This window comes from Eumetopias jubatus, unplaced genomic scaffold (genome assembly GCF_037043125.1).
Source record: "Eumetopias jubatus isolate StellerSeaLion01/CBP00866 unplaced genomic scaffold, mEumJub1_p1.0 scaffold_11, whole genome shotgun sequence".
NCBI classification, from domain to species: domain Eukaryota; kingdom Metazoa; phylum Chordata; class Mammalia; order Carnivora; family Otariidae; genus Eumetopias; species Eumetopias jubatus.
Window position 1 is genome coordinate 1,299,882 of NW_028274817.1, and position 25,508 is coordinate 1,325,389.

The 25,508-nt window shown below is 36.8% G+C and overlaps 1 protein-coding gene across 1 annotated transcript in view; it reads left to right on the forward strand.

Moving 5' to 3' along the window:
• The window catches only part of GABRA3 (gamma-aminobutyric acid type A receptor subunit alpha3), a 291,144-nt gene that overhangs the window by 60,927 nt on the left and 204,709 nt on the right, over positions 1-25,508 (forward strand). Inside the window, exon 2 of the mRNA XM_028091990.2 lies at positions 5,368-5,489. Within this exon, the coding sequence (XP_027947791.1) occupies positions 5,368-5,489 (122 nt within the window). The remainder of the gene's footprint in view (positions 1-5,367; positions 5,490-25,508) is intronic.

Sequence of the window (25,508 nt, forward strand, 5' to 3'; positions counted from 1 at the left end):
AGCAGTCAATCACTCTTGTCTCCTTGGTTTCTGTCTGAACTGTGTTCACCCATCCTGTGACTGAGCATTTTTATTCAGCCACGCAACTGAGTTTCATGTCTCAAAATTTTCCAGACTCCTCTGGCATGGACCCAAGCTGTTCCTTCCAGGGGAGGGGGGGAGCCCCACTATGTTTCTGCCTTTTGCTGGGCCCCTGTCTGGAGACACAGTCTAGAAAACCTAGACTCACTCTTTTCAGCTGGCTTCCCCACTTCTGGGAGCTCTGCTGCACTCAGACACCTCAATTCTTCTTGTGACCCTGGGCATCCTGAGACCACACTGTTATATGTGGGATTCCACTCCACTTCACCACCTGAGCACCTTTAAGCTATGGATGTCCTCCACTGTAGCTGACTTCTAAAAGTTCCAATTTTGTACTATGTTGTTTATAATACTTTGCAGTAGCCTCCTTAAACTGGCTCCTTTCCCTCCGCCATATCCTCTGACATAGCACTACGGATTCAAGTCTCTGCACCTCCTACCTTCCAGAAAGTGGTCGCTTTTCTATTTGTAGAATTGCAGCTTTTGTTTTCTCAGATCTCCAATTGATTTTCAGGTGTTCAGAATGATTTGATAACTAGCTGAATTCAAGGGACCAGATGAACTTAGGATTCCCTACTCCTCCACCATCTTATCTCCTTAAATTTGTTTTATTTTTAAAAATCTGTTCTTTCCCAGAAGATATACAGTATTAGGGACAATGACATCCTTTTAATGAAGTAAATTTCTCTTCTCTTTGGGTTGTTGTATGAACTGTATCAGCAGCTCCATCTGTGCCTCTCCTGTTCCCCCCCCAACATAAATATACCTAGGACCTCAATGTAGTTGAAATAATGTTGTTACTACCACTATGCTGGGTTTAATTCCAGGATGTTTAATGATTTTAATATTGCCCCATAGCATAGAAGTGCCTGTATTTCTTTTTTTATATTAATACATTTGAGGTATATTTCCTTGAACAGAAATTATTTTTTTAAAAGACTAAGATTTAATTATACATTTTTAATTTGAAATATAGTTGGCGTACAATGTTATATTAGTTTCAGGTGTACAACATAGTGATTTGACAGTTCTATACATTAAGCTGTGCTCACCAGGATAAGTATAGTTACCATTTGTCACCATGTAATATTATTACAATGTTATTGATTATATTCCCTATGCTGTACTTTTTATCCCCATGACTTATTCATTTTATAACTGCAAGTATGTACCTCTTAACCCCCTTCACCTATTTTTTCCATCCCCACACCCCTTTCCCCCCCACAACCACAAGTTTGTTCTCTGTATTTATGGTTCTGTTTCTGTTTTTTTGTTTGTTCACTTGTTTTTCATTAGATTTCATATATAAATGAAATCATATGATATTTGTCTTTCTGACTTATTTCACTTAGGCCCATGCCCACTTCAGCTCCAACCATCTTGCCAGGGTGCCCTTTGTATGCAATGCCCTGAGAAACCCTCCCCCCAGCTTACTCCCACTTCAGCTGTCTTGCCAGGGTGCCATCTGTATGGAGAGCCACAGGACTCCCCTCTGGTTCATGCCCACTTCAGTTCCGGATACCCTACCAGGGTGGCCCTAGCTCAGAGTGCCCTGGGATCCCCAGCCTACACTTCCTAGAGCACCAGCCAGCCAGCCAAAGCCATCAGGCCCATGCAGTCTATAAAGGGGACATCCCTACCCAAGGACATTCCTTCAAATTTAGGAGAAGTAGCTATTCCACCTAATTTATAGACACAAACACAGAAAGTCAAGCAAAATGAGCAGACAGAGGAATATGCTCCAACTGAAAGAACAAGACAAAACTTCAGAAAAATAACTAAATAAAAAGTGCCTGTCTTGCAAAGGTGTCTCATTACATTTTAGAAGTTGGTGGGGATAGCAGAGAAGCAACCTCAGTGTATATGGAGCTTTACCATTTATGAAGCAAATTTTTATTTGTTATCTTATTTACTTATTTCTTCCAAAAACGTTCTGAGATAGGATATTATTATCCCCATTTTACATGTAAGGAAATAGGTCACACAATCAGTTAATGGCAGAGCCAGGACTAAAACTCTGTTCATTTTCTATGGACTTAGTACTATTCCATCTTTAGATCTAAAAAATGACTAAGCCTGCCTTACCTATACATAGCATATTAGTAACATTATTTTCATGTTTAAATGGTAGATTATTAATATTAAACCTAATTGGTAATAACAGATATGAGGCAAAATAGGCATGGCTGCATCAGTTTTATCAACTTAATAAGCATGTGACTTTGAACAATTTCTTTCTTTTACCAGTGTCTTAGGTGCTTCATCTGTAAAGTGGGAAAAAATAATTGTATGATCTCTAAGGCTCTCCACAATCCTGACATACCATGAGTCTTTGTTGTTCCCCTAAACTACTTTGGATTGGAACAAACTACAGAATTTTCATCTTGTTGCAGTTGAATTACTGAAGAAGAGAGAATTCTGACTTGGGTTCTAGAGTAAACCTTCTAGCTCTCCATACAATAATTTAGTGCACATCAGGAGAAAAAATGATTAGTAGCCAAGTGCAAAATCACAGAGAAACCTATTGAAAGTTGTTTTGGAGTGATATTTAATAGCATTGACTTTTTTTACTTAAAAGTTTATAAGTTATTAGTGTAGAATGCTGCTAGCATAATCAACACATCAGCAAGGAATGGAAATGCAGTCATGGAAGTTAATATTTCAGTAAAAGAGGTGGCATAGTATATAGTATATCTCATATTCAGTAATTCTAGTTCCAAATTTTAGCTTCCCATTAACATTCAGGGCAGTTAAAAAATTATGTTCAGGGGGTTTAGAATTCCCATCTATCAATCCACCTGGAGTGAATACAATCTCTGAAGCCCTTTATAGCTAATCTATAACTCTGTGAGGATTCTCCTTTCTATCTGCTTTCAATAATCAAGGAATTTATAGATCTATATCCCAGAAATTGAATCAGGCTAACCAGGGCTAAGGGTCCCCACAGTGAAAGTTAAGGGATAATGAGTAAGTGGTGTGAACAAAATCAGTTGAGCCTCTCTCTCCACAGCCTATGTAAGGTGGATTCAGAATATTGGCGGATTGAGCTAAGTGTGAGCTTCACCTGAAGGGTGTCTGTATTTATCTCTTCAACATGTTAATGTCAGTTTGTTAGCTCTGCAGTGTAGTTCCCTCCTTTCTTCCCCTTCCCCAGTGAGGTATCTGTATCACTTCTAGTGCTCTGTCCACTAACCCAGCCAATCATCTCTATTCTTCACTGGGTTCTAGTGCCTCTCTGGCCAAAGTTTTCTTTGTCTTTTGGCTGATGGGGGTGCCAATATTTTTTGTCACTATTTGCATTTGAATAATGCAGTCAAGTGCATACAGTACTATTTCAGAAAAGGAAAAAAAAAAACAAACTGTGAATACTTCCAGATATTAAACATTAAGCCTGGCAATTTTAATATATTATTAATATTAATACAACCCATCTGTGATAGCCAAATTTTATTTTAAAATTAAAATAATTATTTTAATTTTAAAGATGAGAAAGCTATTACTAGAGGTGTTATATGACTTGCCTAAGGTCACACTAATAAATTCAAATGTATGTGTCTAGACTCTTTAAGCCAAGTTCCCTTTTTCCTTCCATGTATATCTATGTTATCATTTGATTGTCTCAGCAACCCTGTAAGCAAGGAAAGATTACTCACCTTGTTTTACCTTTTTTATGCTCTATCACAATACCTAAACAGAGGCACATAGTTGATGTTCAATAAAGATGTATTGAATGATTAAGTGAATTGAATTAGGCTTACGAATTAAGGAAATTGAGATCTAAAATGACTTTTCCAAGGTTATCTGCTGGAGTGGCAGTTTAGAGTGAGAACTGTTCACTTTTGATGTTTTTATTATGTAGACTTTTCTCATAAAAGGAACCTTTGTAGCCACTAAGAATAAATATTTGTGGGAAGACATATTGACTCTTAGGACTCCTTCTCAACTGTTATTTTATGTTTTTTATAGACTTGACTAACTGGTTGCTAGGAACAGTTATATCTATTAATGGAAACCTTCTGGGTCCAAGGTAAGAATAGAGATGCAATAGTGTAACTTGCTTAATGGTCTACTTCAAATCATGAATAGAGCTGGCAGTAGAACCCAGGATTCCTGACTCCTAGTTTATTAATTGATTCTACACTATGTTCTTGATCCTTGGCAACAGCCATCTGTTTCACTATACCCTCTTTTCTCCTAAATTACGCAGAGAGTTTCATTTTTAGTCCTTCTGTAAGTCTTTCCAAGCACTAGGCACTTTAATAACCACCTACTCAGGTCCAGGCTGACTGATATTTTCACTTTGTGAGGAGGGGCTCACAAAGTGAAAATATCAGTCAGCCTGGACCTGAGTAGGTGGTTATTAAAGTGCCTAGTGCTTGGAAAGACTTACAGAAGGCATCCAAACTGGATAATCAGGAGGTAGCTGAGGGTCAATAGAAAATTAGAAAACTTGGATTCCAGTCCTATTTTAGCCTCTCACTAGCAATATGATGGGGGGCAAATTTGATGGTGTCCTCTTCGAGCTTATTTCCCCATGTATAAAATGAGAAAAATTAGAGAATCTCCTAAGAGTCCTGGTAGCTTTACATTTAATGGAGTACTATTGTTTTGTTGCCCTATCTCCATAGGTGGGAGGTAGGTAGACTAAATGCACTTCAACAATCTGGCTCTGTTGTTCTGTGAGCCTATGCTTCTCTAGGCTAGAAGAGGGATAAGTTCTTTGTAACACAATTTTCTTTTTTAAATTTTGTGGACTGTTCATTCATGCAGCAAAATTTGGTGAATAGCTTCTTTATAAAGATGTATTTATTTATTTTGTGGGGGGGGCAAAGGAGAGAGAGTCCTAAGGAGACTCCATGCTGAGCATGGAGTCCAACCCGGGACTCAATCTCATGACCCTGAGATTGCGACCTGAGCTGAAACCAAGAGTTGGACACTTAACCGACTGTGCCACCCAGGTGCCCCTTGGTGAATAACTTTATGACGGGTACTGTTCACAGGCACATTCTGTTAATTTCTGCTTGTGTTTCTTCACTACTGGGCTGGAGCTGGAGCACATTTGGTTAACCTCTTGACAAAGCTGGAGTAAGGCCTCAAGTATAGTGACCACCACCTGCCTTTTACACAGATAATCATTGTGACGAATAGGAAGTGCTGATTTGGTTAAGATACAGGGCTATTTATTTGGCCCACTCTATTGATTGAAATCTTCTTAAAGTAATTACACATGTAATTGTTTCCTATGAAGAATATTATTTTTTATCTCTTTTTCTTCCACTGTCTCAGACTCTCTCCTAAGCATGCCCCAGATATTCCTGATGACAGCACTGACAACATCACCATATTCACCAGAATTTTAGACCGTCTTCTGGATGGCTATGATAACCGACTACGACCTGGGCTTGGAGGTCAGTTACTATTTTAAGATCCTTTTCTTGATTATTGTCATCTAAAAAGATTCTTAAGGTAACTTCAGCACTCTACTGACCAGTGAGTTTAGTGCAAAGTTGGGTTTCATCCTTCTGAGCACTAGAAATTAGTTCTAACCCTTCATTTTATGGTCAATCTCTCTGGTATGGTTTTGGAAAATTCTGAATTTTACTTAGCTAAATGCATATAGGGTATTATACCACAATATTTGGCCAAACCCATTTCTGGTAACAAAATACCAATCCCTGCCTGAACAGGAGGTGTGGCCCAGGCATATCTGGGAAGCATGCTTTTGTTTTCAAAACCCTGAGCACATATCAGCCTGAAATTCCAGTTAGGAGCAACCTGCTGGCTAGGTGAGATCTTAGTTGGCCATTAGTTTAGTATGATCAGCAATATGATCACAATGAGATAAATGCATTATAATATATGATGGGATGTACTGAAATGGCAAGTATGCAGATGTATGAATTTAATTTTTTCCTGAACCATTTGAGAACTAGTTGCCGATATCATACCCCTTTGTCCCTAAATACTTCAATGTGCTTTTTCTTAGAACAAAGAAATTAATTTACAAAACTAATCCTTCACTGTGCAAAGCCTTTTATCTTGATGAAGTCCCAATAGTTCATTTTTGCTTTTGTTTCCCTTGCTTCCGGTGATGTGTCTAGTAAGAAGTTGCTACAGCCAAAGTCAAAGAGGATGATGCCTTTGTTCTCCTCTAGGATTTTAATGGTTTCCTGTCTCACATTTAGGTCTTTCAACCATTTTGAGTTTATTTTAGTGTACGGTGTAAGAAAATGGTTCAGTTTTGTTCTGCATGTTGCTGTCCAGTTTTCCCAACACCAGAAGACACTGTCTTTTTTCCACTGGATAATCTTTCCTGCTTTGTCAAAGATTAGTTGACCATATAGTTGTGGGTCCATTTCTGGGTCGTCTGTTCTGTTCTGTTGCATTGATCTATGTGTCTGTTTTTGTGCTAGTACCATACTGTCTTGATGATTACAGCTTTGTAATAGAGCTTGAAGTTTGGAATTGTGATGCCGCCAGTTTTGTTTTTCTTTTTCAGAATTGTTTTGGCTATTCCAGGACTTTCATGGTTCCATACAAATTTTAGGATGTTTTGTTCTAGCTCTGTGAAAAATGCTGGTGGTATTTTCATAGGGATTGCATTAAATGTGTAGATTGCTTTGGGTAGTATAGACATTTTAACAATGTTTGTTCTTCTACCCTATGAGCATGAAATGTTTTTCTATTTCTTTGTGTCCTCTTCAATTTCTGTCATAAGTGTTCATTAGTTTTCAGTGTACAGATCTCTTAACTCTTTGGTTGGGTTTATTCCTATGTATCTTATTGTTTTTGGTGCCATTGCAAATGGGATTGATTCCTTGATTTCTTTTTCTGCTGCTTCATTATTGGTGTATAGAAATGAAACAGATTTCTGCACATTGATTTTGTATCCTGCAACTTTGCTGAATTCATGTATTCTAGCAATTTTTTGGTGGAGTCTTTTGGGTTTTCTACAGAGTATTGTGTCGTCTACAAAGAGTGAAAATTTGACTTCTTCCTTGCCTATTTGGATGCCTTTTATTTCTTTTTGTTGTCTGATCGCTGAGGCTAAGACTTCCAGTACTATGTTAAATAGTAATGGTAAGAGTGGGCATCCTTGTCTTTTTCCTACTTGTAGGTGAAAAGCTCTCAGTTTTTTTTCCCATTGAGGATGATATTTGCTGTGGGTCTTTCATATATGGCCTTTATGATGTCGAGGTATGTTCCTTCTATCCCTATTTGTTGAGGGTTTTTTTTTCTTTTCTTTTTTTCATTTTTTATTGTTATGTTAATCACCATACATTACATCATTAGTTTTTAATGTAGTGTTCCATGATTCATTGTTTGTGCATAACACCCAGTGCTCCACGCAGAACGTGCCCTCTTTAATACCCATCACCAGGCTAACCCATCCCCCCACCCCCCTCCCCTCTAGAACCCTCAGTTTGTTTTTCAGAGTCCATCGTTTCTCATGGTTCATCTCCTCCTCCGATTTCCCCCCCTTCATTCTCCCCCTCCTGCTATCTTCTTTTTTTTTCTTAACATATATTGCATTATTTGTTTCAGAGGTACAGATCTGTGATTCAACAGTATTGCACAATTCACAGCACTCACCATAGCACATACCCTCCCCACTGTCTATCACCCAGCCACCCCCTCCCTCCCACCCCCCACCACTCTAGCAACCCTCAGTTTGTTTCCTGAGATTAAGAATTCCTCATATCAGTGAGGTCATATGATACATGTCTTTCTCTGATTGACTTATTTCACTCAGCATAACACCCTCCAGTTCTATCCACGTCATTGCAAATGGCAAGATCTCATTCCTTTTGATGGCTGCATAATATTCCATTGTATATATATACCACATCTTCTTTATCCATTCATCTGTCAATGGACATCTTGGCTCTTTCCACAGTTTGGCTATTGTGGACATTGCTGCTATAAACATTGGTGTGCACGTACCCCTTCGGATCCCTACATTTGTATCTTTGGGGTAAATACCCAGTAGTGCAATTGCTGGATCGTATGGTAGCTCTATTTTCAACTGTTTGAGGAACCTCCATACTGTTTTCCAGAGTGGTTGCACCAGCTTGCATTCCCACCAACAGTGTAGGAGGGTTCCCCTTTCTCCACATCCCCACCAATATCTGTCATTTCCTGACTTGTTGATTTTAGCCATTCTGACTGCTGTGAGGTGGTATCTCATTGAGGTTTTGATTTGGATTTCCCTGATGCCGAGCGATGTTGAGCACTTTTTCATGTGTCTGTTGGCCATTTGGATGTCTTCTTTGGAAAAATGTCTGTTCATGTGTTCTGCCCATTTCTTGATTGGATTATTTGTTCTTTGGGTGTTGAGTTTGTTAAGTTCTTTATAGATTTTGGATACTAGCCCTTTATCTGATATGTCATTTGCAAATATTTTCTCCCATTCTGTCGGTTGTCTTTTGGTTTTGTGGACTGTTTCTTTGCTGTGTAAAAGCTTTTTATCTTGATGAAGTCCCAATAGTTCATTTTTGCCCTTGCTTCCCTTGCCTTTGGCGATGTTTCTAGGAAGAAGTTGCTGCGGCTGAGGTCGAAGAGGTTGCTGCCTGTGTTCTCCTTTAGGATGTTGATGGACTCCTCTCTCACGTTTAGGTCTTTCAACCATTGGGAGTCTATTTTTGTGTATGGTGTAAGGCAGTGGTCCAGTTTCATTCTTCTGCATGGGGCTGTCCAATTTTCCCAACACCATTTGTTGAAAAGACTGTCTTTTTTCCATTGGACATTCTTTCCTGCTTTGTCAAAGATGAGTTGACCATAGAGTTGAGGGTCCATATCTGGGCTCTCTATTCTGTTCCATTGATCTATGTGTCTGTTTTTGTGCCAGTACCATACTGTCTTGATGATGACAGCTTTGTAATAAAGCCGGAAGTCCGGAATTGTGATGCCGCCAGCTTTGCTTTTCTTTTTCAACATTCCTCTGGTTCTTCGGGGTCTCTTCTGGTTCCATACAAATTGTAGGATTATTTGTTCCATTTCTTTGAAAAAAGTGGATGGTATTTTGATGACATCACATGCCATCTTTAATGCCCATCCCCCAGTTGCCCCATCCCCCACCCACCTCCCCTTCAGCAACCCTCAGTTTTTTTCCCAGAGTCCAGAGTCTTTCATGGTTTGTCTCCCTCTCTGATTTCTTCCCATTCAGGTTTCCCTCCCTTCCTCTATGGTTCTCTGCATTATTCCTTATGTTCCACATATGAGTAAAACCATATGATAATTGTCTTTCTCTGATTGACTTATTTCACTTAGCATAATCCCCTCCAGTTCCATCCATGTCAATGTAAATAGTAGGTATTCATCCTTTCTGATGGTTGAGTAATATTCCATTGTATATATGAACCACATCATCTTTATCCATTCATCTGTTGAAGGACATCTCGGCTCCTTCCACAGTTTGGTTATTGTAGACATTGCTGCTATGGACATTGGGGTGCAGGTGCCCCTTCATTTCACTACATATGTATCTTTGGGGTAAATACCCAGGAGTGCAATTGCTGGGTCATAGGGTAGCTCTATTTTGAACTTCTTGAGGAACCTCCATACTGTTTTCCAGACTGGCTGTACCAACTTGCATTCCCACCAACAGTTCAAGAGGGTTCCCCTTTCTCTACATCCTCACCAACATTTGTTGTTCCCTGTCTTCTTAATTTTAGTCAGTTTTGGTGGTTTATGTGTTTCTAGGAATTTATCCTTTTCTTCAGAATGCCCAATTTGTTGGCATATAATTTTTTCTTAATATTATCTTATAATTGTATTTTTGTGGTGTTGGTTATGATCTCTCTTTCATTCGTGATTTTATTTATTTAAGTCCTTTCTCTTTTTGATGAGTCTGGCTAGTGGTTTATCAATGAAAATGAGCAATTTTTAAATCTTTCGAAGAACCAGGTCCTACTTTCATTGATCTGTGCTACTATTTTTTTATTTATATATCATTTATTTCTGCTCTAATCTTTATTATTTCCTTTCTTCTGCTGGTTTTAGGCTTTATTTGTAGTTCTTTTTTGGCTCCTTTAAGTGTAAAATTAGGTTGTGTATTTGGGACTTTTCTTGTTTCTTGAGGAAGGCCTGCAACACTATATAATTCCCTCTTATGACCACCTTTGTTGCATCCCAAAGGTTTTGGATTGTCATGTTTTCATTTTCTTTTGCTTCCATATATTTTTTAAAAATTTCCTCTTTAATTTCCTGGTTGACCCATTCATTCTTTAGTAGAATGTTCTTCAACCTCCCTGTATTTTTGGTCTTCCCAGAATTTTTTGTGTGTTTGACTTCAAGTTTCTTAGTGTTGTGATCTGAAAATATGCATGGTATGATCTTTTTGTACTTGTTGAAGGCTGATTTGTGACCCAGTATGTGATCTATTCTGGAGAATGTTCCATGTGCACTCGAGAAGAATGCATATTCTGCTGCTTTAGGATGAAATGTTCTGAATATATCTGTTAAGTCTATCTGATCCAGTGTGTCATTCAAAGCCATTGTTTTCTTGTTGATCTTCGGCATAAATGATCTATTGCTATAAATGGGGTTTTAAAGTCCCCTACTATTATTGTATTATTATCAATGAGTTTTTTTAAGTTTGTTATTAGTTGATTTATATATTTGGGTGCTCCCAACTTGGGAGCATAAATATTTACAACTATTGGGTCTTCTTGTTGGATAGACCCCTTTATTATGATGTAGTATGCTTCTTCATCTCTTATTACAGTCTTTGGTTTAAAATCTAGTTTGTCTGATATAAGGTTTACTACCCCAGCTTTCTTTTGATGTCCATTAGCATGATAAATCCTTCCCTATCCCCTCCCTTTCAATCTGCAGGTGTCTTTAGGTCTAAAATAAATCTCTTGTAGGCAGCATATAGATAAGTCTTGTTTTCTTTTTTAATCCATTCTAATACCCTTTGTCTTTTGATTGGATCATTTAGTCTATTTACATTCAGAGTATTTATTGATAGATATGAATTTAGTGCCATTGTATTACCTGTAAAGTCATTGTTCCTGTAGATTGTCTCTATTCCATTCTAGTTGTTGTTGCTTTTGTTCTCTCTTTTTTTGCTCAGTGTTCCCTTTAATATTTCTAACCATGCTAGTTAGTGTTCACGAATTCCTTTAGTTTTTGCTTGTCAGGTAATCTCTTTATCTGTCCTATTCTGAATGATAGTGTTGCTAGATAAAGTATTCTTGGCTGCATATTTTTCCCATTTAGCATGTTGAATATACCATTGCCACTTTCTTCTGGCCTGTCATGTTTCTGTGGACAGGTCTGCTGCTAACCTTATGTCTTTACACTTGTAGGTTAAGGAACTTTTGTCACTAGCTGCTTTCAGAATTTTCTTTTTATCTTTGTATTTTGCAAGTTTCACTATGATATGTCTTGGTGTTGACCTGTTTTTGTTGATTTTGAGGGGAGTTCTCTGTACCTCCTGGACTTGAATTCCTGTTTCTTTCCCCAGATTAGGAAGCTTCAGCCATAATTTGTTCAAATAAACCTTCTTTGCCCTTTACCTGCTTTTCTTCTTCTGGAACTCCTATGATATGGATATTATTGCATTCTATGGAATTGCTTGTTCCTTAAGTCTATGTTTGTGATCTAATAGTTTTCTTTCCCTCTTCTTTTTAGCTTCAGTATTTTCCATAATTTTATCTTCTATACCACCAGTTCATTCCTTTGCTTCTTCCATCCTCTTTGTGATTACATCCAGTTGATTCTGTATCTCAGTTATAGCATTTTTTAGTTTACCCTGATTAGTTTTTTAGGTCTTCTATGTCTGTAGTGAGGGTTTCTCTGGTGTCTTCTATGTTTTTTTTTTTTTTTCCCAAGCCCAGCTAGTGTTCTTATGACAGTTTTTCTAAATTCTTGTTCAGATATATTGCTTCTATCTGTTTTGAATAAATCCCTGGCTGTGGTTCCTTCTTGATCTTTCTTTTGTCATTTTGTCTAGGTTTTTGTCTTTTGCATGTTATGAAAGCTTGATATGTTTCCTGTTCCTGAGAGTAATGCTATATTAATAAGGGATAATAAACTGTCCAGGGCCTGGCAATTCAGGAAGTGTTTCTGGTGTATGCTGTGTGCATTCAGCTATTGGGTTTTGGCTGCTCTTTCCCACAAGTCAATCCTCTAAAGAGTTCTTTCTTGCTTGCAGTGGAGAGTGTTTGGACCTTTAACTAGATGTGCTTTGATTTGTTTGTTAAAATAAGCCTGGTTAAAAAAAAGCCTGATCCAAAAATGAGAAAAGGAAAAAGAGTAAGAAAAACAAAGAAACAGACAAAAAAACTGTAAGCCCGATTCTAAAGAAAAAGAAAAAAGAAGCCTGATCTAGAAGAAGAGAAAAAGGAAACAAACAAACAAGCTAAAAACTATAAACCTGATTCCAAAGCGGGGGAAAAAAGCTTGGTCCTATTTCCGCCAGAACTGAAGCTGATGCTTTGAAGCATTCTATGATCAGTAGACTTGGTGCATGTGGGGGCAGCCTGTGCTGGTCCTCTGGGTAGGGGACTGCTGTACTGGCTTACAGTCAGACCTGCCCAACTAAAGATGCCCCTGTAGGGTGCAGGGGGTGGGGTTTGGTGTAAATGGCTCCACCCCCAACTGGGAGTGCTGTGTTTTTCCATGAAGTCCCACTGTTCTAGTGTGTGTGGGGAAGGTGACATCACCCCACTCTCTTGTCCCCCGGGAGGGAAGCTCGTGCCCACCACCATTCAGGAAACCCTCACAGAAAAGTGAACCATCTCCCCTATTGTGTCCCAGGCTTCTATCAGATCCCTACCCTCAACCTGTCTATGCCCATGCCATCAGGATCCCTGGCTCCATAATTCTCCTGTGTTTTATCTCTGGCATGTGGCTGGGACTCAAAACTTCAAATCTTAAAAGACCTGGAAAGATGCAGACCTACTCCTCTCCTCTAGAGGAAAGCCTCACAGCACTGTGTCTGGTGCTGTTGGTCCCAAAAGAGCAATTGCGTGGTCATATGGGGGCTTGTAGTTTATGGTGAAGCACAATAAAAAGCTATGACCAGGTTATCTGCCCTTTGCATGTGCTTCTGTCCCTTGCTGATGAACAGCTGTTCAATGGTGCCTGGCGAGTCTTTTGTCCTTGGAGAGGCAATATAGTCTCTTCCAAATATAGTCTAGGAAGGGAAACATTCTCTCCCAGTGTGACCCAGGGGATCTCAATACCATGCTGTCCACTCTCCGCTCCTGGGCCTCTGGCCTCCTTTACCCCAGGAGCACTGCTGGCCACCCAGCTTGACTCTGGCCAATGGCATGGACTTCTAAAACCTCAGAAGTTGAGCTTCATTGTTTGTAAAAACTTGTGATAGTTCTTCTCCATTCCCCAGTCAGTGGTTTTGGGGGGTGTGTTTGAGGCACTGCTCTCTCTCCCCCTCTCTTTCTCTGTGTCCTCTCCTCCACAGTACCATGGATTTTTCTCTCCCCCAGTTCACATCTCTGCACCTCTTACCTGCCATGTTCTCTCCCTCTAATTGTGCAAATTGTTCTCTTAATCCTCAGCTTGATTTCCTAGGTATTCAAAATGATTTGTTGTTGATGTGGCTGTGTTTGAAGGAATGAGTAAGCCCAGGGTCTCCCATCTTAACTCCCTTCCTGGTGCTATTTTCTAAAACAGGGAACATTGGAAGAGGAACAGGATATTTGTTTTTATTCTATTTCTTTTGGAGTTGTGGTTGGAACATATAAGGTAGGGGAAGAGGTGAAAATTAACTGGTTGTAGACATGTAGAGTTTGACTACCCATGAAAAATATGGGTGGAGTTTTTTGCTATTGGGTAATATAGAGTAACAGAGACAATATTTACCTTTATCACTAGTTCTAAGTAATCTGATTATATCCCTTTGTGTAATTTTATTAATATTTCTTATTTGTTGAGCTTCTTTGTGGAAACTATAATTGTCATCAAATTTAGAATGTTTTTTTATCATTTTTTTCTTCAAATACATTTTTGCTCCCCTTCAGATAAAGAGAAAATCTTAAAAGCAAACTAAAACAAAACATTATGTTCAGAGGGAAAATTTTAGAAGGACAGCAGGCTTCTTGTCATAAATAAGCAAGCAAGAATGTAGTTAGCAACAGCTTTGAAGTACTGGAGAAAACCTCTCAATCTAGAATTATGTAACCAGAGATAATATATTTTAAAAATATAGGCACAATAAATACTTTTTCAGACTCATAGAAGCTGAAAAATTCACCAACTGATGTGTACTGCAAAACATGTAAATGGAAGGGTGTCAGGCAGAAGGAAAATAATGCTAGATAGAAATAGGGATTTATACAAAGGAAGGAAGAGCAACACAAATAAAAACTATGTGGGCAAATATAAAATATTTTTTTTCCAAATCTCTGTAAATGATAAATGACTACTTAAACTTAAACTACTTAAAGCAAAAAATAATAACAGCATATTTTGTGGCTTGAAATGTATGAGGAAGATGTATGACAACAATAGCACAGAGGCCAGGAGAAGATGAAATGGAAATATACTGTTGAAAGTTTTTTACACTGCACATGACATGATTTAATATTACTTGTAGGCAGATTCTGATAAAGATGTGTGCTGTAGAACTTAAAGAAAAATTATAGCTAATAAAGCAAGAAATGTTATAAAAATAGAATAATAAAAATAATTGATAGGAAGGCAGAAAAAGAAGAAAATGTAACAAAAATAGATAAATAGAAAAGCGATAGCAACCATATCAATCATCACATTAAATATAGATAATTCAAACATCCATTTTAAAAGTCAGAGATGGTGAAATTGGATTATTTTTTAAAGCAAGATGCAAAATTACTGAGAGAAACCCACCTTAAATATAAAGCCGTAAATAAGTTAAAAATAAAAGGATGGAAAATGGTGCATCATGCCATCACTAATCAAAAGAAGGTTGGAATGGCTATTTTAATATCTAATAGGACATATTAGAGCAAAAAATATTGCTAGCAATAAAGAGGGCCTTTTCGTAATGAAGGGGTCAATTCATTAAGAGTACATAACAATCCTAAATATTTCTGCACCTAGTCACAGAGCATCTAAACACATGAAGCAAAGATTGAGAACTGAAATCAGAAAAAGGTTATCTCTAATTATAGTGATTTCAATCATCCTCAATAAGCAATAGAACCGTAGATAGAAAATAGGTAAAAGTAGCAGAAACAGGAGGCACACTATCAACCAACTTGTCTTGATTGGCATTTATAGAACACTCCAACCAACAAAAGCAGAATACATATACTTTTCAAGTATACTTACATTTACCAAAATATACCATATTCTTTGTCATAAAAAAGATTAAAAGAACTTATAACATATAAAATATATTCTCTGGCCAAAATGGAATAAAATTAGAAATTAAAAATAGAAATATATCTTAAAAATCTCAATGTATTTGAGAACTAAGAAATATACTCCTAAATAAATCACGACAAAGAAGAACTTAAAAAAAAAAGTAAAACTTTTTTTTTAATTATGTTATGTTAATCACCATACATTACATCATTAGTTTTGGATGTAGTGTTCCATGATTCATTGTTTGCATATAACACCCAGTGCTCCATGCAGTACATGCCCTCTTTAATACCCATCACCAGGCTAACCCATCCCCCCATGCACCTCCCCTCTAGAACCCCCAGTTTGTTTTTCAGAGTCCATAGTCTCTCATAGTTCGTCTCCCCCTCCAATTTCCCCCCCTTCATTCTTCCCTTCCTGCTATCTTCTTCGTTTTTTTTTTAGCATATACTGTATTATTTGTTTCAGAGGTACAGGTCTGTGATTCATCAGTCTTACACAATTCACAGCACTCACCATAGCACATGCCCTCCCCAATGTCTATCACCCAGCCACCCCATCCCAATGTAAAACTTTTTCAATTGAACAAAACAAAAAATGTGATATAAAGCAGTGCTAAGAGAAAAACTTATAACACTAGATGGCTATATCAGAAAAGATTAACCTTAAATTAATGCCCCAAGCCTTCACTTAAGAAACTAGAAAAAAAGAAGAGCTAACAATAGTGATATAAATAATAAATATATGAGCAAGACTCAATAGGGCAAAATTTCTGAGTCATGGTTCTGATTCTAAGGGTGAGAACAGTGGCATACTTTTCTCTGAGGGACAATCCCACTTTAATTACCAGGTGCTTGGTGGAGGGGTATTGGTAGCAGCCCCAAATTTCCTCAGCTCACACTTTCCAGCATGGATCACTGCTCCACAAGCCAGATCAAGGCCACTTGAGGCCATAGTACTCTCAGCACTGCCTTACCCAAATTAGAGTCACTGGCATGATGTATTCAAAGTGCTGAAAGAAAAAAAACCCTATAACCAAGAATATTCTTCTTTTTTAAAGATTTTATTTATTTATTTGACAGAGAGAGACACAGTGAGAGAGGGAACACAAGCAGGGGGAGCGGGAGAGGGAGAAGCAGGCTTCCTGCTGAGCAGGGAGCCCGATGCAGGGCTCGATCTCAGGACCCTGGGATCATGACCTGAGGTGAAGGCAGACGCCTAACGACTGAGCCACCCAGGCGCCCCAACCAAGAATATTCTACCTGGCAAGATTACTACTCAGATTTGAAGGAAACATAGTTTTACAGACAAAATTTAAAGGAGTTTATCACCACTAAACCAGCCTTACTAGAAATGTTAAAGGGATTTCTTTAAGTGGAAAAGAAATGACTATACAGTGGTTAACAGAACATAATAAAAAAAAAAAGAAATGGCCATAATTAGACATAAGAAAATTATAAATAAAAACATGTAAAATATAACAGCATGTACATAAAACATGGAGGAGGGAGGGAGGAAGGACTCAAAAAAAAAAGAAAAATATTTTTTTTAAAGAATGTATTTGAACTTAAATGACCATCAACTTAATACAGACTGCTATATACTTGGGATTTTATATATGAACCTTATGGTAACCACAACCCCAAACATATAATAGATACACAGAAAATAAAGAGAAAAAAAGCCAAACATAACACTACAGAAACTCATCAATCACTGCAAAAGAGAGCAAGAGAAAAAGAAAAGAACAGAGAAGAACTACAAAAACAACCAGAAAATAAATAACAAAATTGCAATAAGTACATACCTATCAATAATTACTTTAAATATAAATGACCTAAATGCTCCAATGAAAAGACATAAAGTGGTGGAATGGATTTAAAAAAAAAAAGCAAGACCCATTTATATGCTGCCTATAAGAGAGAGACTCGCCTCAGACCTAACGACACATGAAAGTGAAGGGATGAAAAAATATTTACCATGCAAATAGAAGTGAAAAGAAAAGAAGCCTGGGCAGCAGTACATCAGACAAAGCAGACTATTTTTTATCTTTTTTTATATTTTATTTTTTTTATAGGGGGAAATAGAGAGAGGGGGGAGGGGCAGAGAGAGGGTCTTAAACAGCCTCCACGCTCAGCACAGAGCTTGATGTGGGGCTTGATCTCACAACCCTGAGATCATGACCTAAACCAAAATCAAGAGTCAGGTGCTCAATCAACTGAGCCACCCAGGCACCCCCAGACAAAACAGACTTGAAAACAAAGACTAACAAGGGACAAAGAAAGACATTACATAATGATAAAACAATCCAGCAAGAGGATATAAAAACTGTAGATATCTATGCACCCAAAAATGGAGTACCTAAATACTTAAAGCAAATATTAATAAACATAAAAAAAGAAATTGATGGTAACACAATGATAGTGGAGGACTTCAACATCCCACTTATATCAGTGGATAGGTCATGTATGCAGAAAATCAATAAGGAAGCAATGTCTTTGACACATTAGATGGATGGACATAATGGATATATATAAAATATCAATCTAAAACAACAGAATACACATTCTTTTCAAGGGTATATAGAACATGCTCAAGAATAGATCGCATGTTAGGCTACAAAGTCTCAATAAATTTAAGAATATCGAACTCATACCATGCATCTTTTCCAACCACAATGGTATGAAACTACAATCAATCACAAGAAAAAACTGGAAAAAAACACAAATATGTAAAGGCTAAACAACATAATACTAAACAACCAATGAGTCAATGAAGTAATCAAATTAAAAAAATTAAAAAATATACAGAGACAAATGAAAATGAAAACACAATGTTCCAAAATCTTTGGAGCACAGTGAAATCAGTTCTAAGAAGGAAATATATGGCAATATAGGCCTACATTAAGAAACAAGAGAAAGCTCAACTTATACCTAAAGGAACTAGAAAAAGAACAAAGCCCAAGGTGAATAGAAGAAAGGAAATAATAAAGATGAAAGCAGAAATAAATGAAATCAAGACTAAAAAAATCAATAGAAAAATCAATAAAACCAAGAGATTTTTCTTTGAAAAGATAAGCAAAATTGATAAACCCATAGCCAGACTCATCAGGAAAAGAGAAAGGACCCAAATAAATAAAATCAAAACCAAAAAAGAAGTAACAACTGACCAAACAGAAATACAAAGGATTATAAGAGAACACTATGGAAAATTACGTACCAGTGAGTTGGACAACCTAGAAGAAATGGATAAATTCGTAGAAACATACAATCTTTCAGCACTGAATCAGGAAGAAATAGAAAATCTGAACAGATCAATTACAAGTAATAAAATTTAATTGATAAACCAAAACTACCAAAAAATAAAAGCCCAGGATCAGATGGATTCACAGGTGAATTTTATCAAGCATTTAAAGAAAAGTTAATACATATTCTCTTTAAACTACTCAAAAAAATAGAAGTGAAAGGAAAAATTTCAAATTCATTCTATGAGGCCACCCTTATCCTGGCACTACTGGAAGTAATAAATGAATTCAGTAAAGTTGCAGGATACAAAATTAATACCCATAAATTAGTAGTGTTTCTATACAGTAATAATGAAGTAGAAGAAAGAGAAATTAAGAAAGCAATTCCATTTACAATTGTTCAAAAAGAACAAAATACATAGGAATAAATTTAACCAAGGAAGTGAAAGACCTGTACTCTAAAACTGTAAAACACTGATGAAAGAAATTAAAGACAACACAAACAAATGGAGAGATATTTCATGCTCATGGATTGAAAGAGTTAATGTTATTAAAATATCCTAAAGTATACATCATTTACTTCTTTGGTTAGGTTTATTCCGAGGTATCTTATGGTTTTTGGTGCTATTGTACATGGAATCGTTTCTCTAATTTCTCATTCTACAGTTGCATTGTTAGTGTATAAGAAAAGCAACTGATTTCTGTGCATTGATTTTGTATCCTGCCACATTACTGAATTGCTGTATGAGTTCTAGTAATTTGGAGGTGGAATATTTTGGTTTTTCACGTAAAGTATCATGTCATCTGCAAAGAGAGAGAGTTTGACTTCTTCTTTGCCAATTTGAATACATTTTATTTCTTTTTGTTGTCTGATTGCTGTTGCTACGACTTCTAGTACTATGTTGAACAATAGTGGCAAGAGTGGGCATCCTTGACGTGTTCCTGATCTTAAGGGAAAAGCTCTCAGCTTTTCCTCATTGAAGATGATATTTGCTGTGGGTTTTACATAGATGGATTTTATGAAATTGAAGAATGTTCCCTCTATTTCTATACTCTGAAGAGTTTTAATCAGGAAAGGATGCTGTATTTTGTCAAATGCCTTTTCTGCATCAATTGAGAGGACCATATGGTTCTTCTCTCTCCTCTTATGTGTTTTTGTCACATTGATTGATTTGTGAATGTTGAACCACCCTTGCATCCCAGGGATAAATCCCACTTGGTCATGGTGGATGATCCTTTTAATGTATTGTTGGATCCTATTAGCTAGGATTTTGTTGAGAATTTTGGAATCTATATTCATCAGGGACATCAGTCTGAAATTCTCCTTTTTGATGGGGTCTTTGCCTGGTTTGGGGATTAAGGTAATGCTGGCCTCATAGAATGAGTCTGGAAGCTTTCCTTCTGTTTCTAATTTTGAAACAGCTTCAGGAGACTAGGTATTATTTCTTCTTTGAATGTTTGGTAGAATTCCCCAGGGAATCCATCAGGCCCTGGACTCTTGTTTTTTGGGAGTTTTTTTTTTTTTTAAGAATTTATTTATTTATTTGACAGAGAAAGACACAGCGAGAGAGGGACTACAAGCAGGTGCAGTGGGAGAGGGGGAAGCAGGTTTCCTACGGAGCAGGGAGCCTGACGCGGGGCTCAATCCCAGGACCCCAGGATCATGACCTGAGCCGAAGGCAGAATCTTAATGACTGAGCCACCCAGGCGCCCCTTTTGGGAGGGTTTTGATCACTGCTTCAATCTCATTATGGTTATTGGCCTATTCAGCTTGTCAATTTCTTCCTGTCTCAGTCTTGGCAGTTTATAGGTTTCCAGGAAGGCATCCATTTCATCCAGATTGCTCAGCTTATTGGCATATAGTTGTTGACAGTAATTTGTAATAATTGTTTCTATTTCCTTGATGTTAGTCGTGATATCTCTCCTTTCATTCATAATTTTATTAATTTGGGTCCTTTCTCTTTTCTTTTGTAAAAGTCTGGCCAGTGGTTTATTGATCTTATTAATTCTTTCAAAGAACAAGCTTCTAGTTTTGTTGATCTGATCTACTGTTTTTCTGGTTTCTACATCATTGATCTCTGTTCTAATCTTAATTATTTCTCTTCTAATGCATGGCTTAGGCATCGTTTGTTGCTTTTTCTCTAGTTCTTTAAGGTGTAAAGTTAGTTGGTGAATTCGGGATTTTTCTCTTTTTTTGAGAGAGGCTTGGATGGCTATGTATTTCTCCCTTAGGACCGCCTTTGCAGTAGCCTATAGGTTTTGGACCAATGTGTTTTTGTTCTCATTGGTTTCCATGAATTGTTTAAGTTCTTCTTTGATTTCCTGGTTGACCCAAATATTCTTGAGCAGAGTGGTCTTTAGCCTCCAAGTGTTTGAATTTCTTCCAAATTTTTTCTTGTGATTGAATTCCAAAGAACACTCATGAAAGAAATTGAAAAAGACACAAAAAGATGGAAAAACATTCCATGCTCATGGATTGGAAAATAAACATTGTTAAAATGTCTATGCTACCCAGAGCAATCTGTACCTTCAACGCCATCCCAATCAAAATTCCAATGACATTTTTCAAAGTGCTGGAACAAATATTCCTTAAATTTGCATGGAATCAGAAAAGACCCTGAATCACCAAGGAAATATTGAAAAAGAAAAACAAAGGTGGGGCATCACATTGCCTGATTTCAAGCTATATTAGAAAGCAGTGATCACCAAGGTAGCATGGTACTGGCACAAAAACAGACAGATAGACCAGTGGAACAGATAGTCAAAGATATGGTGACAGATAGTAGCTATACTTGTAGTGACCATAGCATCACATATAGAGAAGCTGATTTATTATATTGTACACCTAATACTAATGTAACACTGTGTGTCAACTCTACTCAAATAAAAAATTTAAAAAATAAACTATGAATGATAAACCACCCTTGCATTCCTAGAATAAACTCTGCTTGATCATAGTACATTATCATTTTATATATCACTGTATTTAATTTGCTCATACTTTGTTTTGGAGTTTTGCATTTTTTAAGTAAATATTGGTCTATCAATTTCCTTTATTTGTAATGTCCTCATTCAGTTTTAGCAATAAGTTTATGCTGATCTCATAAAAAGAGCTAGAAAGTTTCCCCTCCATATCTATTTTCTGAAAACGTCCATGTGAGATTAATGTTATATTTTCCCTAAAAAATTAGAAGAATTCACAGGTGAAACTATTTGAGCCAGTCGTTTTGTTTGTGAAAAGGTTTTTTATCAAGTATTAAACATCAGTACTAGACATTAGACGATTACATTTTCTGTTTCTTCTCTCGTGTCTATAGGAAGTGTTTTTCAAGGAATTTATCCATTTTATACATGTTGTGAAATTTATTGCCAAGAAACTGTTAATATCCCTCCTCCTCCTCCTCCTCCTTTAGACTGTAGCACCTGTAGTGATAATCAACTTTCCATTCTTAATATTGGTCATTTTTGTTTTCTATTTTTTTGATCTGCCTTACAAGGGATTCATCAATTTTATTTTTTTTTCAAAGAACTATTTTCATCTTTATTGTTTTTTTCATTTGTTTCTTTTGTATTTTATTGATTCCCCTCATTATTTTCAGTTTTTTTCTTATATACAATATCAAGACTGTATATTTCATCTAAACACTGACTTAACTGTACCCCATGAATTTTAAAATGTATCTTCATTATTATATATTCAATGTAAAATATTTTTCAATATCTGTTTTTAATCTTTTTGATCCATGAATTATTTAGAAGTTTATTGTTTAATTTACATGGAGTTTATGATTTTCTTATTATTTTGAAACTTATTTTTACCTTAATTTCTTTATGGTTAGAGAATAAAGTCTAAATGATTTTGATATTGTAAAACATAAGGTAAATACACAGACAAATATAACTTAGAAGACATTATGCTAAGTTAAATAAGTCAGAGAAAGACAGATATTGTATGTTCTCACTTATAAGTGAAAACTAAAAAATCCAAACTCATAGAAATAGAGAGTAGAATGGTAATTTCCAGGGCCTGGGTGGGGGAGTGGAAAAATGGAGAGATGTTTGTCAAAAGGTACAAACTTCCAGCTGTTAAGATGAATAAGTTCTGGAAGTCCAATGTACAGCATGGTTGACTGTAATCAATTAACAGTACTGTATTATATACTTGAAAGTTGGTAAGAAAGTAGAACTTAGATGTTATCACCCCCCCACACAAAAAAGGTAATTATGTGAAGGGATGGAAGTGTTAACTAACCTTATAGTGATAATCATTTTACAATATATGCATGTATCAGATCATTCCATTTTACAGCTTAAACATATATGTTTTATGTCAATAATATCTTAAGCTGGAAAAAACGCTATCTGATTGATATGTATATTTCACCTTTTACTTCTTTCAGTTTTTATTTTACAGATATTAATGTAAGATATAGACTACATGCAGATTACAGTTGTGATATTTTCATGATTGATTAACTCCTTTATCATCATGAAGAGTCCCTCTTTTTTTTTTTTTCCAATAATGCTTCTTGCTCCAAAGTCTATGCACCTTGACTACAACCAGTATAGCTACAGTGCTTTTGGGGGGGCAGTGGGGGAGTTAGTATTTGCATTGTATATCCTTGTCCATTCTTTTCAAAGTTTATGTATACCTATATTTAAATGTTTTGCTTGTTAGCCACTGATAGTTGGGTTTTATTGTTTTATCCAGTTTGAAAATCTTAGTCTTTTACCTGGAGTAGTTAATTTATATTTAAAGTAATTTGCTAAAAGATCATTTATACTACCTTAATATTTTTTCTACTTGCCCACCTTTGTTGGGTTTGGCCACCAAACCCTGAGATGGTGAATGAAAAGATTACTCCAGACACCTTAGCAGAAGAAAGGAGAGGCCTGTGAACAAGATACTCTAGTGGCAAAAGGCCTCAAGCCAAGCTCTGTCTCCACTTTTATTGGGGTTGTATCAATACACCAAGTGCAAGCACAAAACAAGGAGGCAAGAAGTTTGTGAAGGATGTGACTGCCACAGGTGCCTGTTTTTCTTCAAAATTTAAACATTTACTCCCTAGATGAGAACCTTGAGCCACAGTAAGAATCTGGCCACTTTCAGCCAAGAAACTTCAAAGGAGACCCAGTGTTCCAGGCACTCCTCTTTTGCTTTTCAGTTAGTCTCATCCAGGGAGGCATATACAAGTCAGATATTGTCTATCCAGACACTGTGAATTCCCACACATCTTTTTTTTTTTTTAAATTGGAGTATAGTTGATACACAATGTTGTATTAGTTTCAGGTATACAACATAGAGATTCAACTTCTCTGTATGTTATGCTATGCTCACTACAAGTGTAGCTACCGTCTGTTACTATACAACACTATTACAATACTGTTGACTATATTCCTTGTACTGTACCTTTCATCCCTTTCATCAAAGCAAGATAACATTTGTGGGTGAAAGCAAAAGCATTCTAGGGCCTATGTCATGCTCACAGTAGGATAGCTTCTGTGTACTCTGTACTCTGCCTTGACATGGATCTCTTCCCCTTCAAACAGGAATTGCACCAGAGAACACTGACTTTTAGTCAGACAGAACAAGATGTCAGTCCTATCTCTGTCAATTGTTCGAGCTATGTGAATGTGGAGCACTTTCTTACCTTCCCCAAGTCTTTTCTCATCTGTAAAAACAGGGTTGAGATATGTATTTTTTCAGGTTGTTCTGGAGATTAAGAAAATAAATTACATAAATCACTAGGCAAACTCAATGAGTGTGAGTTAGTTTTGTTCCTTTTCTTCCATCTAAGTACTATGAAGGAAGGTGCTTGTCAGGTGCTTACTGAAATAATGAACACAAGATGGACAGAAAGGGTAAAACCTCTCCCAAGTGGCAATTTTAATATAACATTCTTTTTGGGAAATAGCTTCCATTCTCCACAGGAAAAGGGACAAGAGGAATGAATGAATGGTTGTAAGCATTTTCTCCTCCATGAATTATGAAGAGAGAAGCCATATAAACATATCTGACAGAGTAATGTTCAATTGAAAGATAGATATAATCTTAAAAATAACCAAGACAGCTTTTCAGTTCAGGAGATAACTACAGCATTTTTATTTTAGCAAAAAGGAGTTAAATAGAAAATGTATAAGCAAGTTATTGGGCATAATGATGGAATTATAGAAGATTTGAGGCAGTGTAATACACCAAGTCTAAACTTGGTCAAAGGGACACTTAACTCCTCAGGAAAGATTTTAATGACTAAACATAGCTTTATTGAACATTAATTAGATTTATATTAAAACCAAAGGGTAAGTTCCTTCTTGAGAGGACTCCACATTATTATAAACCCCTGTCATAGGATCTCAGGGGTTTGGCATGGTGCAAATAGTCTTGGACTTAGAGAAGACTTCAGTTATATTGATAGTTCTTCTACCAATATCTTATTAATTTTGAGCAAACCCATTCCTGTCCTTTACTTGATGACCTGTAAATGAGTTTAGATTCCAGCTCTTTTATTCTTCTGTTTGATGATTCTAAAGTGCTACATCTATTGTCTTACTGCCATACAAGTTCTTGCCCACTGTGTATCCTTTCCTGGCCCCCTAGGGTACAATGACTGGATAGTATGAAATTAAGTGTGGCACCTGATCCCTACTTTACCAAGGAGCACACCCTGTGTATCCCTGGGTAAACACCATCACGAGTTTCAATTCATCACTGAATCACTATTTCATTTTTTAAAGATTTTATTTATTTATTCATGAGAGAGAGAGGGAGAGAGAGAGAGAGAGAGACAGAGAGAGAGAGAGAGAGAGACAGAGAGAGAGAGAAGCAGAGGGAGAAGCAGGCTCCCAAGGAGCAGGGAGCCTGATGTGG